This window comes from Mesitornis unicolor, unplaced genomic scaffold, assembly GCF_000695765.1.
Source record: "Mesitornis unicolor isolate BGI_N332 unplaced genomic scaffold, ASM69576v1 scaffold13488, whole genome shotgun sequence".
Lineage (NCBI taxonomy): Eukaryota > Metazoa > Chordata > Aves > Mesitornithiformes > Mesitornithidae > Mesitornis > Mesitornis unicolor.
The window spans coordinates 72,647-89,773 of NW_010201261.1; the positions used below are offsets into that span (position 1 = coordinate 72,647).

The following is a 17,127-nucleotide window of genomic DNA, read 5'->3' on the forward strand; positions in this document are numbered from 1 at the left end:
ACTAAGTCATTTCACCAGTTCTGACCCTTGGATAGTTCTTTTCTCCTAAGTTTGTCATTTTCATGTCAGTTTTTAAGAGGCAAGATATTTTTCTTTCAATTCCCCCTCTTTTTCCGCATGGGTGGTGGAGCACGCGGCTCACACCCAGATCGTGCCTCTAGCTGTGACCCAGGACAGCCACTGCCGAGATGTAACAAGGTCATTCTACTTCTGTGGCCCACTGTGTCACTGACCTCTCTGTCGAGACTGCTAATAAGGCCAGAGATGCACCATCTGCAGCAGAGTTTTTTGCAGCCATCTGTCTACTGGGAACTGGAGTGAGTCCACCAACAGGCCACCAACAGCCGTCTAACAGACACAAGGTCCAGTATTCAATGAGACTGTGCCAAGTTGGCTGTGTCTGAAGTGATTGCTTGCATCAAAAAACTCATGCCGTACATGCCGATGGCTGAGTAGGTGCCACTAAGAAGCAACCATTATTTGGGGTTTTTGAATGGGATGTGGAGCATAAATTCATTTCCTCTCCGATATGCAGCCCAACGCTGGGATCACCTCCCCTTTACTCTGCCCCCTTTTCTTTACCATGTTCATTTCCCTCCTTCTTCCTTGCCCTTTATTTCTGCTTCCCATATATAAACAAACCCTAGCTGGGCAAAATTCTGGGAAAGTTTCCAGATTGTCAGCCTCAGTGAGCTTATTCATCACAAGTGTTTCATACTCAAGCTGAGCCTATGTATGCATGCTCCAGATGCCTTTGTCCAGAGGTCTGAATGGGAAATTTCTCAGCCAAAGCTCCCCAAAACAGCTGAGCTCTGGTGAGTACTCTCCACAGAAGACCAGGCAAATAGGGCACAAGGATTTTCTCCTTTACACGGTGAGAAAGGACCACTTTGATGTGGCTCTTGTATTTTAGCAACAACAGCTGGAATAATACTGCTGATCCCACTTCTGAGCATTCCTCCAGCTGTTGTCCATCAGACTATATATAATACCTAGGGCAAAAGAAGTTGGAAGCCAGGACATAATGTTGACTTGACTATGATGCTCCTGAGACCACTAATAGGACAGCACATTCATGTCCAGCAGCTATGCCTAAAATAAAAAGGACACACAGAGTGCTCAGGGCTCAGCCACGGGAATGCTGTGAAGATTAGAAAACATGAAAACATGATCTACAGAGAAGAAATGAAACAAACTCAGCGCACCAAAGAGAAATTCTAAAGATCACTTGATCATGCTTTACAAATATTTACACAAAGAGACTTAGGATAGAGAGCCCTTTAATCAAGATATAGCTGGTCTCAGGATCACTTGGAAATGCATGTCCATCCTTGGCTAGCTCAGAAATGCCCATTCAAGCCTCCCATAAACTTGTCCCCCCATTCATCTCGTTTGTTTTGGGCATGGACATAACGCAAAGGCTGGAATGAGAAATTAAAAAGAGTGTACTTTAAACAGGGCAGGCAATTAACTCATAGACTCATAGAGTCATTAAGGTTGGAAGAGACCTCTAAGATCATCAAGTCCAACCATCAACCCAACACCATCATGCTTTACTGTCCTCAATAGCAGTAAATATTGAGGGGCACACTCCTGAAAGAAAATACATCATGTTACTCCAAATGACTCTGGCATACTCCAAACTGATTCAACCTCATGTCTGAACTTGGGTTTCATATCCTGAACTTATTTCTGGTAGGAAAGAGAGGGTGAGGCTCGAAACACATGCTCTTTACTCCTCTGTCCTAACTTTCCACTTGATCCTGACACCAGTGACACCAGTAAGTCACCTACCAGCGTTGCTCAGTGCTGCCCAGCCTGAGGAAAAGCAGGAGAGGACAAGGACTTGAGCACATCCAATGATACCCCAGGCACGGAAAAACCTGAGTTCTAGATAAATGTTATTATGATCAGTCTTCAGCTCAGAGCACTTGCCATAATCAACTAGCCACTATGCACTGTCACAGTATAAACAAAAAAAAAAAAGAGATGCATTTCTGATCATTTTTTCTTTCCTCTATCAAAGAGTAGGAAACGTTATCTCAACTCACAACTTTGAATTGAATTTACCCTTTCCTCCTACTAAGAAGAATCACTTGACAAAATAAGAGCCTCAGACTGATCCCTTCTCCCAGAAGGGTCGCCAATAATTTCCAGACAGTGTATTCTCTGTAGCCATTCTGTTTCAATTTCACAGTCATTTACCTGGTTCTGATTTTCTTTGTTCTATTTAGCTTAGAGTCACGAAGCTCTCAGCATTTAGGAAATGTATGGGTCTTGTACTATAAACTCAGACCTTGTTCAGTGCAGTATAGAGGGAGAATCCCTCGCACACCTCATGTCCACCAGATTATACAGTCCACCAAAATGTGTCCAACAGGGGCATGGGACAATGTGGACCTTTGTTCAATAAAAATTTGCTACTAAACCACTTCAGCTTCTATAAATGATACAATTTAAGGTTGCACCTGACCTGCTTATAGGTGTACAGGAGCTTTCTGCAATGGGATGTACTGAGGAATCCCATATGAATCTGAAGATAAAGGCAAAATGTAGCTAAGAAGTTGGAGAGTTGCTTAGACCATGCTGTTTATCATCCTTAAGCTCCTGAAAAGTGCTGTCAGTTCTTCAGAACAGATGTTTTCATAATGGGTCATGGATGTTTTGATGTTATCAAAGACCCAACCAGGAATACTTGGAAGCAATCTGCCTCCCAGGAGGTAGTGCGTGCCCACCTCTCCATGAACAGGATTTCCTGGGGTATACAGAGGCATCTAAAACAACACACGGCTTTGGAAAATGGAACAATGTGACTACATGGGGTCACGGCACTAATATCACTGTACTGATTTCTCTGGCACTAAAAGGAAAGAATAATGCCAACTAAACCATCATGAAGACTTTTTGCAGGACCCACTCACTACAAAACAGTTCTTCCTCAGGCACCAGACACCCAAAGCAGGAAAGCAGGATCTCCAGGATCCATGTAGCTCAAGACACAGTTACTTTCCCCAACAAGAAGAAAAGAGAATGAAAGCCATACCTCCAAACTGAGACATAAATGATAATCAACAGCAAAAGTGTCAGCGAAGATACTCCACAGCCTACAATTAACGTGACAGAAGGGACCAGTGCCTTTTCCATGTTCTGAAAGAGAGAAAGTAAGACATTAAAAAAAAAAGAAAAGATGCTCAGCAAATTGCTACCAGCTCAATTTGATGTCAAGAACTTTCCTACTAATTGTCTGTGTCAACTCACCTGAATTTCATATTGCACTGCACATACAAACAAAGAGGAAAGAAGGCCAGGATCTATTTCTGGTTGACCCAGAGTTTTTATGGGCCTAATTCTGCTCCCACACACACCAGTGTTAAGTCTGGATAACAACTGTGATATTCGTGGCAAGGCAGGTGTGCAAAAGGTGTGGGTTGCAAGAGGAGGATCAGCCCCTTCATATCCAGTGTGAAACTTTGAAGGTAGTTGATGAGGCAATTGCAGAATGTAGTGCCTATACTAGAACAATTACAAGTGAGCTTTTCCGGGAATGGCAGTGATGAAGGTTGGAGGATGAAAAGAAGTTGAAAATCTTATACCAACTGAAAACATCCATCTGGAAAAGGAGGCAATGAAGCGAGCAAATTAAAAACAAGATGTATATCCTCCCCAGGGATGCAGCATCCAGTCATACCATCCATCAATTCACTACTCCTACACTGCTACACAAGGTATTTTTTTCATATCACAGAATCACAGAATATGAGGAGTTGGAAGGGACCTTGAAAGATCATCCAGTTCAACCCCTGCCAGAGCAGGATCACCCAGACCAGGTCACACAGGAACACGGCCAGGTGGGTTTTGAATGTCTCCAGAGAAGGAGATTCCACAACCTCTCTGGGCAGCCTGGGCCATGCTCTGGCACCCTCACAGTAAAAGTTTTTCCTCATGTTCAGGTTGAACCTCCTGTGCTCCAGCTTGCTCCCATTGCCCCTTGTCCTGGCATTGGACATCAGAGAGAGGAGCCTGGCTCCTTCCTTCTGACACTCGCCCTTTACAAACTGATCCCCATGAATGAGGTCTCCTCTCAGTCTCCTCTTCCCCAAGCTAAAGAGCCCCAGCTCCCTCAGCTGCTCCTCATCAGGAGATGCCCCACTCCCTCCATCATTTTTGTGGCCCTGCACTGGACCTTTCAAGCAATTCCCTGTTCTTCTCCTTATGCAGGGGTCCTCACTGGAAAATCTGGTATGGAATGGTTCTCCTTTCCTGTCTGAAAACAAGAGATCTGCTGATCGTCGGCTCTTGCAATGTCAGGAACAAACACACATGCTATAACCACTCCTAACCTAGTTCTCTGCATCTCTGGGACTGTGTACGTAGCCAACATCTGCCAGACTGGTATCACTGAACTCCCCCTGTTCTCAGCTTAGAGTGAAGATGTGGGTCTCACTTGGTTTCCTCCACTGCAGGCCTTTTTTCCGACATGTGTCTCTTTTCCACTTAAGTGATCTCTGCTAGCATGAAGGCCAGGAAGCAGACACCCACTGTGCAGCAGACACAGGAGAACCTTCTATTTAGGGTGATTAGGCAGCTTGCAGAGGTGTGGAAGCACAGTCAAGGTTGTCATTAGATTGGCACACTACCAACACCTATTGCTACAGCTGAGGACATGAGATGGTTTCTGATACAGCAAGAGCTTAGCACAAGGGAAAAGAAAAGCAATTACACATGAATTTGGGAATGGAACAGGCAATCCTCTAAGGACTTGTCTACACCATTTCGTTGGCAGGCATGAGACTGCTCAACCTGAACCTCCAATCAGCAGGACACCATGAAATTGAGGCTACTGCAGCTCTGTTCCAGGCTACTGAGCCTGCTGCAAAGCAAAATATATCGAGCAAGGCTCCGTGCTGTGCTTATATGGAGTCCAGCCAGCTCAACGCATGGGCAAAGCAAGCACAAGTCCATTGACTCAAGGCCCACAGTCAGTACAGGTTTACTCCACAGAGTCCACCACAAAGATGAGACAAATAATACCGAAATACTGTGTTCTGAGCTGAGTCGTCCCTGCAGTCTGAAGGACCTGGGAAGATCCTCCTTACCTGCATATTTTGACCAAAGGCACCTTTCACATTCTGAATATCCCTGGAGGGAATTCATGAGCAACAAAACTCTCACCATACTGCTGCAGTGAATGCCACAGGAGTTATTGGGAAGGTTGGCATAAGAGATTAAGGAATCTGAGAAAATCTAGTGACGTATTCAATGGCTTGAATGCCCACCTGGGATATATACTCAAAGAAGTACAGGTTAATAGGGGGATCTTTACTGGATACAGATCAGCTGCAAACTGGAAGCCGAACTGCACTGCAGTGTGTGCTGCCTCTCTGTATTGTCCCCTCCCTACAGACCTAATTTGCTCTGACACATCACTATGCCAGCACACCCATACAGCTTCCTTGAGTTTGCTCTGTGAAACAACTGGCCTGGGACTCTACAAAACCACCAACATAGATACGTAAAAAGGGTTTGGATGCTGACCCTAATTCAACTTGCTGAAATTTCAGGCTGTATCTTAAGTCTTTTTAACTACCAGCAATTGTGCAGAAATTTCAAGAATGCCACAGCACCGAGCCTTACCAATCCAACCAGTAAAGTCCTGCATCTTCCCCACTTAGAGCTTCCCAAAATGCTCACGGAAAATGCTACAGCTCACATGTGGATTCTTCCTGTGTAAACTCCTACGGAGACTTGTATCACTGCATATTTTCACATCAATTCATGTGTCTGTATCCCCACCATTAGAGGGCTTTGGGCAACCTGGTCTAGTGGGAGGTGTCCCTGCCCATAGCAAGGGGGTTGGACTGGATGATATTTAAGGCCCCTTCCAACCCAAACCATTCTATGATTCTATGATTCTATAATTTACTCCTGCCAAATATTTGTGGAAGGTTAGAAGCAGTTTTTTGGGAACTAGATAAACAGAAGGAAATTTCAATAAAAAATATCAACATTTTGATTCATCTTCCATCAAACAAAATTGAAATTGGACATATTCCAGGCACCGTGAGTGCTGAAATATCATATCTTGCTTCTTACAAATTGAGATGTGGAAGGGATTTTCTTCTGGGAACAGCAGCCTCTGATTTAGTCAGATACTGGGGTGGAGTGTAGGGAGAGAGATGCAATCTGCAGTACGAAGCCACAGCTTCTCCCTTTGCCACCTGTGCTTTATTTCCCCTAGTCCTGCAGAACCCAGGTGGGCACCAGCCCCGCCCCACCTCAGACATGTGTGGTCGTGATAAAGGCACTGCAAAGCACAAGCTCCTCAGACATGAATCGTTCCTTGCTCACTTGCCCCAAGTTCACTCCTAACCCTTTTTCTCTCCCTGCTTCTTCCCCTTAAGGCAATATGAGTTCACATAGCACAAATGGTGGCACAGGATGAGCATCGATTGTGACATTTGATTTAAATAGGTCTCATTTCACTGACTTTTCATGGGTAACTGGATAAAAGTGAGGGAGGAGCTCCATTAAAGCAAAAAAAAAAAGCCCACCATATAACTCACTCCTAAACCATCCAAGAGAAACTGAAGAAATGGAGTTTGGATTTTAAGAGATGAGCAGGTTATGTTCCCATATCTTCAATATAGTAACCCTAAATCCCTTCCCTTTCACATACTCTCTGAGAATCCTCCACCCTCAACAACCTCACATTCTTTCACCCCCTTCCCTATCCCCTTACCCACATCATGGGTGCCACCCAGAAGCACCCTGAAACACAGATGAAGCCATGCCCAGTTGGAGCTGGAAAGAAAACCTTGGCCAGGGCCAAGCAGGAACAGAGCAGGTCACTACGAGTTGCAAGCCCAGCAATTCTATCACCAAGCATGACAAGGGAGGAGAGAAGAAATCAATGACATCAGCTGGGATTGAAATAACGAGCACTACTGCCTGGGGCTGCTCGCTGTCCTACCACCTCATCACTCTGCCTAGCAAGGCAGAAGGACACTCCTCCTTTTCTTTGGGATTTCACTTTGCTTCCTTCTTCTTCTCTTCTATTTCTTCCTTTTCCTTTTCACTTCATTTTTTTTCCTCTCCTTTGTCTTCTTTCCTCCCTTCCTTTGGCCATTTTCCATGACATATTATGCCTTTTCATCTTGCTCTTAATGCATCTCTGTCTCCCCCCACCCAGATTCTCTGCATTTCTCTCTTTCCTTCTCTTACTTTCTGCACAACACTGTGCAAAGTGATTTTATTCTAGTTGTACTTGTTCCATTACCCTGCTCTGGCTCCAGGGTCAAACAGGCTCCAATTAGAACAAAGTCAAAAACAGTATTTCTTAATGCCACTAGGTTTGCCTGAGACCTTACAAAGCAAGCTGTTCTGACTTTTCCATCCCTGACACCAAGAAAAGCTGTACAGAGTCTTTATAGGTACATCAAACTGATAAAAATTAAACCTCAAAAATTAAACCATTTATCTTGCTCCCAAATTAAACACAGGTATATGAGTTTGGAATTAGGGATGCTGGAGTTCGTTTTTAGAAATGCGTTTGCTATCCAGAATGGTTGCCTTGAGGTTGGCTTCCTGCACGTTTGAAATTAAGCACTCATTAAGTCAGAAAATTACAAAAGTACTGATTGCAAGGGGCATCTAGAGCTTTCTGAACCAATTTACTGCTTGCAGCAAGACTACCACTAACATCAGGTGAGGCTGGCCATGGTTTTGTCTAATCTTAGAAATTCTCCGGTGACCATTCCAGGGCCACACCGCTCCGCCGGTGAGAGTTTTTCTGAAGGAAGTACATGAACCTCCCAAGCTACAGCTTGTGGCTTTTCCCCTTCTTAAATCATCAGGCACAAGCAAGAGGAGTTTGGTTTTATAATTTTTGTAATTGCTCCTCTGATAACTGTAGGTTGCTATTAGATTGCCTCTTACATTCATCTTTGCAAGACCAAGAAAGTCCAGCTCCCTCCACCTCTTTTCTCACAGGTCATGAGCTCAAAGCAATGACACTCACTCCACTCTTCTGACAAAGAACTGGACCAGGCGGGTATAATTTACTCCAAGAACTGCTCAGGAATCATTTACTGTGCCACTGGCCTAAAGGCTTTTCACAGTTCTTGAGAAGTTTTTTTAAGCCACACTGTATTGATTTTGTAGCTGGTTGGACAACTCTTGTCAAAGCAGAGAACTGGTTGTTAAAATCGCTGGAAAATAATGCTTTTACCAGTACTCATAAAAGCGAACAGCTTTCTAAACAAACGGTTGTATGTCACTGCTGTAAGAAAATAACTGAGGAGGACTGAATAACCAAGAGGTGAACGTGCTCTCATCATCTGCTAAAAAAATTCTGGGTTTGTTTTGTGTTTTTTTTTCCCCATTCAGTTAGATTCTGTCTCGAATACAGTAGAGCAATATAGAGCACCTTTTATGCAGTGCTATGACACCCTCACCTGGGTGAGAACCAGGTTCTTGATACAGTTCAGCTCACAAAGCTTTAGCCTATGTCTGTGTCCACTTCCAGGGACTCTGCAGAGTCAAGAGGAGCAAAGCCTTGCTACTCTGGCCCCCCAGCCACAGACAGGGTCCCATTCCACTAGATCAGGTTGGTCAAAGCCCCATCCAACCTGGCATTGAACACTTCCAATGATGGGGCATCTGCAACTTCTCTTGTCAACCCAGTCCTGTGTCTCACTACCCCCACTGCAAAAAAACTATTCCTTATATCCAGTTTAAATCTACCTTCTTTCAGTTTAAAACCATACCCTTTGTCCTGTCCGGGCCCTGGTTTTGTCGACTGGACCCTGGAGAGCAGCTAAGCACCACGCAGCTGCTCTCTCATTCCCCTTGCAGTAGGATGGGGGGAGAGAATGTGAAAGGTAACAGTGCAAGAGCTTGTGGGTTGAGATAAAGGCAGTTTAATAATTAAAAAGAAAAAGGTAGGGGAAACATAATTAAGAGCGAGGGAAAAGTAACCCATGAAAAACAAGTCATGCAAAATAAAACAACTTCTCACCACCAACAAATTGATGCCCAGCCAGTCACCAAACAGTGGCAGCCCTCACTGACCTCCAACCCCCCAGTTTTATTGCTGATTATGATGTTATATGGTACAAAAGATCCCTTTGGTCACTTGGGGTCAGCTATCCCATCTGTCCCTCCTCCCAGCTTCTTCTGCATCCCCAGCCTTCTCACTGGTGGGACAGTGTGAGGAGCAGAAAAGGCCTTGATGCGGTGTAAGCACTGTTCAGCAATAACTAAAACAACACTGCGTTAACAACACTATTTTCAGCAAAACTCCAAAACATAGTGCGATACAAGCTACTATGGAGAAATTTAGCTCTATCCCAAACAAACCCAGTAAAAACTCTTTTTCCATCTTCCTTGTAACTCTTTGTATATTGAAAGGCCACAGTAAGATCTCCCCAGAGTCTTCTCTTCTCCATCTTCTAACCTCTGAGGAGGACTTTGATATCCCCGCATGAAGATGGCTTAGTGGCATCACTAATAAATAATCTCTCCACATCTTCTTTCTGGAACAACCCGACATCCTTTCCAGCCCATGTCATTGCAAGACAGGTCCAGAGGATTACTGCTTCGTTTTGCTTCCTTCAAATCATAACTACAAGCTTCTCATGTCAAAGCTAATAGTCACCCATTATTTGGAACATATTTGTGGAGCTGAGGGTCCCTTCTATGTAATTTGGCCAGTCTAACAGACAATTCTGTGTAATTACAGTACACAAAAATCACCCAGAGAGACATCTCAATGTGCTACTATTTATTAACAATTGCTAACTCTTCACTCAGTATTGAGTCTGCTCTCAAGATACAACGTGGCAATCTGCGTTTAGTAAACAGCCTTGATGAAGCTCTCGGGGCAGAAGAGCAGTCACACAGCCACTCATTAATATGAACTGTCAGGGTAATTTCCTTCAGGCTGGCGGGGAATTACAGGAGTTAACAGAACGTGTTATCTACCTGCCAGACGTCAACGCCATGGTCAGCTTGCTGCCTCTATTTGAACTACCAAACTGCACTCTCAGTGCCTCAATTTCCAGTCCTGGTGTCAAGGAGGGCAGGATCAGGCTCATATTAACTCTAAGGACCCCTCTCCTCCTGCTCAGCCAACTGTTCCCAAACATTTTCACTATTCTTATTTAAAATACACAGTGCTTTATTTGCTCCACACTCCTTTTCCCACTGCATTTCGCTTGGCCAACCTACTGAAATCACTGTTTAACAGGGCTCTATTGGGGTCTATTCCCAGCGTACCCCCAGGTCAACTGTGTACACCTGGCTCTATTATTTAAACCAATCTTTTCAAAGTCCTCTCAGCTGATTGCTTTAGATTGCAAACACTGGTCTTAACATCTTGGGGACCTACTTTGACCCACTGGAAATGGAAAGGAATAATACTGCCCTCGATCTCTCTTCCAAAGCTTGATTCGGCTTAGATCTCTGATATATGTAAGTGCCTTAGGGAGTTCCTAGGGCTACATCAGGACAATCAAGCGCCAGCATCTCATTCTCTGCTGTGCAATATTAACGTGGGGAGGCATGGAGAAGAGAGAGGAAAGAGCTTTTGGCTTAACTGTTTGTGAGCTGGCCAGATGGAGTGTCTGGTTCTTAAATCCTTGCTTTTCATGCATATGGTAAGACTTGCTCTGTTTCTGCCTTTACCTTTAAAGCATGTAGAAGAAAAAATAGAATAATTTTCCACACTAGAGCTGGTAATCATCAAAATATCCTATTCCTCTATGGGTGCATGCTCTTTTCTTCTGAGACAACAGAGGCAGAAGTGAACTTTCATCAGCTTGTGCAGTACCACTGTCACAGGCACGACGGTAAGCAGCAAATCTCCTATGTCACTGTTAGTCCTAGAAAATGAAATGGTCCAGGACCCACTCCATTGCCCCAAGATGAAGCGATATGGTATAGATAGTATTTGTACAAACACATTGTTCAAAGCAGAGGGGTCTTGTCCATACTGCCTAGTGGAACATTCATGAGCCATGCCATCTCCTGGATCACAGCTGGGGAGCATTATAACAGTTAAACAGTAGAGACAATTACAGGACAGTGCTAGAGCCTTTGCCATGTGTCCTGGGTCACCTATCCTAGAGAGTTCCAGGCTCTCTCTTCCCCCCCCACACCCTTCTCTTGTGCAGACAGAAGGAAACCAAACCAAACCAACCGACCAACCAAACCAAACTATAACCACAGGTGCAGGCTAAACCTTGAAACATAAATACCTGCCAGCAACAACAAAAATAAAAACTTAGCAGCTTCATAAGGAAAACAACTCCATCCCGGCCAAAGCTCCAATAACAACTTGTGTTCACTAAAGGGAACACTGCTGAAACATTAAAATGAATTTCTACAATTCAGTCCTAGCAAAACCAAGACATTGTGGAATAATAATAATAATAATAATAATAATAACAATAATAATAATATTGTTGTTGTTGCTGTTGTTATTACTATTATTATTTTACAGTATTGACATATGCTCTCACTACATGAAAAATGAGCCTTCTTTACTGCTCCTTTCTGCTCGGGAATGTCCCCTCCCTGTACCACACAAAGGATAACCAGTTCAAAGTCCATAACTGATTTGCAAGCTGGTCCTTGCATTACCTACCCATCTGGGACTGGTTTCACAAGTGTGCCCTCATTTCTAGTAACGACAGCAGCACTCCTGAGCACCTTGCAGTGAAATGTGGTGAGATTTACATACAGCAAAAATAAAATAACTCCATGGCAGACTGGGAATGGGAAATGAGAGTGGAATCCAGACTGTGTTTATCCTGATTTAAGCAGTGTTTTGGTTCTATGCCAGGCGACAGCATTTCACCAAATTATTCCAAAACAGCCCGCTGTTTGTTTTACTTTAGCAATGCTGTGCTGCTAAGTGATGCCAGAAGGGTAGCTCTCCCCACAGCATGGGCAATACTTGCCTTCTTCTTGCCCACACATCCTGCCCTTGGGAGAGACCCAGCTGAGGAGCAGGGGGACACCTGAGGCCACGGTGCCTAGAGGAAGATGTCTGCCAAAAATACTCATATCACCCTGCTGCCTAGCACCATGGAAAACAAACACCCATCTTCCCTTTCCCCTTCTAACATCCTTGTCCATTGAAGATCAGTCATTAAGGAAAAGCTTCATCCAAAGCATAACCGTGAACTCTTGTGCAAATGCTGCACAAGCCTTCTCTACAAAAACCTCTTAGACCTTCATTCAGCCCCTTTGCAGATGTGATTTCTCTCCCATAGGACCCAAGCAGAGTTTCCCATCTCCTACTGTTCAAACAGCAAAGATCCCTGAACTGGTAATGGCTCCTGACCTGAACTAGGGTTGAACCAACAACCTAGAAGTAAAAGATGTTTCCAGCTCATCCTCACTCCTCAGAGGCTTTCAGGGGCTCACTGGCTAGAGCTCACCTCTGAAAAGGAGATGAAGGGATATCAGGCATTTAGCAGATGATCTGTAAACTCTTTCAATGCTAATGACATCTTTATTCCCATTGCAATCCGAAGAGCCCATGGGATACAGCATGTTTCTGCCCATCTAGTGCTGGTTACTGGGGAGTTACTGGTGCTAATTCCTTCTATGTGGAACAGCGACCTCAAAGCGGCACACAAGGAAACAGCTTCAGGCCCCAGTGCCCATCTCATTCATAGCTGAGTGTCTGGCAAGTAAAACTGTAACATCTCCTAGATTTACAACTGCATTGCGTTGATATAAACAAAATCAAAGCTGGCCCCAATAGAAGGATATTCATCATCTGGGGAATGGCTGACATGATTGTCATATTTAAAAGAGCAAAAAAGAACAATTTGTCAGAAAAATGAAAGTGTTCTCTGGCTTGTGGGAGAAGAGCAGTCTCATTTGCTTTCACAGATTTATTGACTATATTCTGTATCTCCTTTTGGCTAGCAGGGCAGGTAGCCTGAGAGCATTTGAGCTGCAGAATTAGTTTTGACTGACTGTTATCACCCATGGCATCATCTCAGTTTCCTGGTTAGGCAGTTCTAACACTTAGAGAGAAGTTTCAAGTTCAAATGTTCATAATTACAAGTCTGACATTTGTTTTCCATGCATATTGCCCATTTTTGCTCAAAGGTTCCCATTACTGTTAAAATCTTGCCAGTAGGTTTGTCCACTCAACTATTCATAGACAGTAGAAGTATGAAGGGCGCAAGCCTTTCAGAAGCTGATTCAATTTTGGTTTAAATGAGTAAACATTTCTTGTAAGAAATAAATAAATAAATAAAATTCAAGGGCAACATTAGCCTTTAGACTGGGCACAAGAGGACTCAGTGGTGAAGCAGCTTGCCAAAATTACCTAAAAAGTGTTTTTCCAGGCCAAAGTACTACAGAGACGGGTACAAAATGATATAAAAAAGACAAGCAACACTCAATAGTTAGACTGCCTCTTGAAACACAACATGCTTAGTCCTTGGAGTGCTTTGAAAAGGAAGATAATCTCATTTAGCACTAATGCGCTGACTCCCACCCCTGATGAGCCCATGAAACCCAGCCTCCATCACCCACTCATTACCGTTTTCAAACGAGCACCTTTGTGATGTCTCCCACACCTTCCTCCGCCCTGGGAGAAGCTCCCAAAATAAAAACCACCTAGAAAGCTATCCCAGTGCTCTGGCTTTAAACCTGCTCTTTAAAATCCTGCTTGCTTTTACAGAGTAATGCCTACAAAAGAATCCCGACAATGGCAGATGTACTGCGACTTACTGCGGATCGCTATGGCTAATGCCCTCACTCTGTATGTGTGCCCTCAAACCTGCCCATATCCAAGCATCCTTGTATTTCAGCTGGAAATTTCAGCTGTTTTTCACTTCTTTTGTGTCGGGGTGGCTTTGTGACTCGTTCAACACGGAGCAGATTGAAGTTGTGCTTCACAGCTAAAGCCTTCCAGGTCATGCAAGGGTCCAAATAACACATTATAAATTTAAAATAACGATGGATCAACAGCTACAGCTCCTAGTTGTGGACAGACTGATTTTTACAAATACGTGCCCTAACCCATTACCCCATATGCCTCCATCCCACACCTCTACCTCCCAGCAACATGCCACACCTCTGCCACATTTCACTCCTTTACACAGCAAGAAGCAGCCACAAAGGTGATCTGGTTCACAGAATTACAAGCAAAAGGCTGGGAAAAGACCTGACAAGCTCAGCTCACCCCTTCGCCTGCCTCAAAGACACCTAAACCGTCCCCAGCCTGTTCAAGAAAACCTTTGCTGACAGACGCTAAATTCTCAGTGCTTGACTATCCCCGCAGACAGTAGGTTTTTTTCCCTTGTGCCTGAACTAAATCTCTCTCACTGCAGTTTCAGCCCAATCCTCAGCAGACACAGAAAGCAGATTACTCTCTTTCCACAGCAACTTTCTACCCATTTGAAGACTACTACTCTCTTTTCCCTCGGCCTTTTCTCCTTGGGAAAAAGAGTAGAATTGCCTCACAGCGCTCACCACCAGCGTGGAGGTACCACACCAAGCATCTCTGACACATCGTCCTCCCCCACACACGTACCCACACGCTCCCACACTCACATACCGTACCAGTCATCCTGCTTGAACACCGAGCAGAGGAGCATTCCTCAGAGGTACCCCTCACCCCTTTCCTTCACATTTCTAGCCCTTCATGGCTCAAAGCTGCACTCGCTGGGGCTGAGAGCTGCTTTCTGAGCTTTTAGGAAAGAGGAAAGTGAGAACTGAGAAGACTCTGGTGTCCTGGCCGAATTCCACACCTCCTTTAACAGAGCAGTAAGCTGTGGCTGGGTAATAGGGCAGCTGTCACGCTTGCTAAGCTGCCTTCATGGCAACAAGCCATTAAGCACTGCAGCTCAAAATAAGCACCAAAAAAACATGTAGTACCTCAGACATGCACGGGGAGCCTTTAATTTCAGCTGAAGATAAGGGACTAACCTCAGCCCCGGTCTGCTCCTGGGGTCACTTGGTTAATGCCAGCACTGCTCTTGCCTTTACACCGAAGGGTGAATTTGGCTGGGTATTACTCACGCTGAAGCAGTGAATCCCATAACGGTTTTTAAGCTGCCAGCCACTTGATCGTGTTCCTCTCCCACGTTCCCTTCAGATAAGGAGATACAGGGTGATGCAGCATTTGCCTGCAGAAGAGTCACTGCCAGGACTGTGCAGAGCTCGCTGGCTTCAGCTGGCAAGGGAAGAGCTGCAGACCCACGCTACTGCAATCCCCCAGCCTGGAGTTTTTGTCATGAGTTAAAAAGACCTGAGTGAATCCACGAGTGGCGAGCAGAAACTCCTTAGCGGAGGAAAGCTGTCAGCTGTGAATATCTACCCAACTACTCGCTGGAGCGACAGACAGCTGAATCTGCAGACAGCCGCGAAGGAGGTGGGATGCTGGATGACTGCTTATTATGCTGAGCCAAATTCTCCTATTATTACCTTGTGTGCTACCTGTCTTCTTTTAATATATTCAAGTGTTGTCTCTCCTAGAAGCGCCAGAACTGAAAGGGATTTCCTATCACCCTCATCTCTGATTCTTTTCCTATATATGTTTAAACACCAATCACTTATTTGCTGATGGGATCCTTTCTTAGATATCTGTGTATAGTATATAGTAATGACAATCTCCAGTCACATCTCCCACCAAAAATAACAAATCCAGGGTTCCTTCAATCCCTGGCACCTGGAGTGCATCAGAAGCTCTATCAGTAATCTCCTTCCTCTAAGACCCTAACATCAATCATCCATACACTGACTTTGGGTCCTCTCCGAACTCAAGTGAGATTTAGCCCAAATTCACTCTGCAACACGTACTGACAGACTTCAGGTCAGTGATGACAAAGCAAACATTTAAAAGCAGGTGACTTCCAGCAAAGCGACAATGCAGGAGTGCAATTCAGCCCCCTTTGCTAAGAAGCCACATTTGGGAAAAAAAAAAAAAAAAGTACAAGTCTTTTAAGAGGGAGCCAGACTGTGCTTTGGCCCATTTGGCCATCTAAGGGCATCACACATCCTCTCTCCTGCCTAATCTTATTAAGAGAGCGAGTAAGAGGGGAAAACTGTCTGCCCAGCTGGTTTGTACTCTCTCTTCTCCACACTATCAATGCCTGCTGAAACTCAGGGGGTCTGTACTGGGTATAGTGAAAAGAGCATCCCTGCTGAGCAAGGCAAAGACAAGCTTGTGATCTGCAGAATCGCAGCCTACTCCTGCCACAGACCTTAGGGAAAGGCACCCCCAACAAAACACATTTTGAGGGTGGTGAGACACTGGCACAGGCTGTCCAGGGAAGCTGTGGATGTCCCCTCCCTGGCAGTGTTCAAGGCCAGGTTGGATGGGGCTTTGAGCAGCCTGGGCTGGTGGGAGGTGTCCCTGCCCATGGCAGGGGGTTGGACCGGATGATCTTTGAGGTCCCTTCCAACCCAAACCATTTTGTAAGTCTATCATAAAACACAGCAGCTGCTCCTGCTGTGGGGCAAGAGATGGGTGAACCCCAGAAATCCCCACTTACTCCATAACCTTTCCCAGTCTCAGCACAAAGCCCTCCTGAGGTGGGCAGGAGTCTAGCTGGAGTGTCTCTTCCTCACTCCCACTTTGGCCTCTCCATATCCAGGGAGAGTCCAGTGGTAAGAGCAGAAATCTCCAGGAAATTTAGGAAATGTTTCCAGCTCAAGAGCTCCACAGCAAGAGGCACAATCAGCTCCTGAGAGACACTCTACACGCAGCAGAATCTCTGAGAGGACAGGGTGACTGCAAGAAGCGGTGCCAACAGCACAGGCGCTGGAGGCTTACAGAGGATTTGGACCTCAAAAGCCCAAATGTTTGCAGCTCAGCAATGTTTGCCCTGGCACAGCTCTTGCTAACCGAGCAAACCGAGGCTCCTGATGCTCAGTCAGGGAAATGACAGCACTCGGTGCTTTCTGTAGCACCCTTCAGGCTCTGGGCACTGTGCAAATACGGATGCACGCAGCCTGGGATGTCACCTGCAAGAGTGCTGCAGCTGGAGAAATGGAAGCAGAAAACAATGAAGTGATCAGCTCAAGGTCACAATTTCACCTACAGGCACAGAAACAGCTCTCAGTCCTGTAGCTTAGCTAATACACCCAGACACACCA

At 45.0% G+C, this 17,127-nt stretch overlaps 1 protein-coding gene across 1 annotated transcript in view; it reads right to left on the reverse strand.

Annotated features, from left to right (window-relative positions):
• LOC104545002 (brain-specific angiogenesis inhibitor 1-like) overlaps window positions 1–3,147 on the reverse strand; it is a gene marked incomplete at its 5' end in the record, with an annotated part of 63,936 nt that extends 60,789 nt beyond the window's left edge. The window contains one exon of the mRNA XM_010190019.1: window positions 3,044–3,147. Within this exon, the coding sequence (XP_010188321.1) occupies window positions 3,044–3,147 (104 nt within the window). The remainder of the gene's footprint in view (window positions 1–3,043) is intronic.
• Between the last annotated feature and the right edge of the window lie 13,980 nt (window positions 3,148–17,127).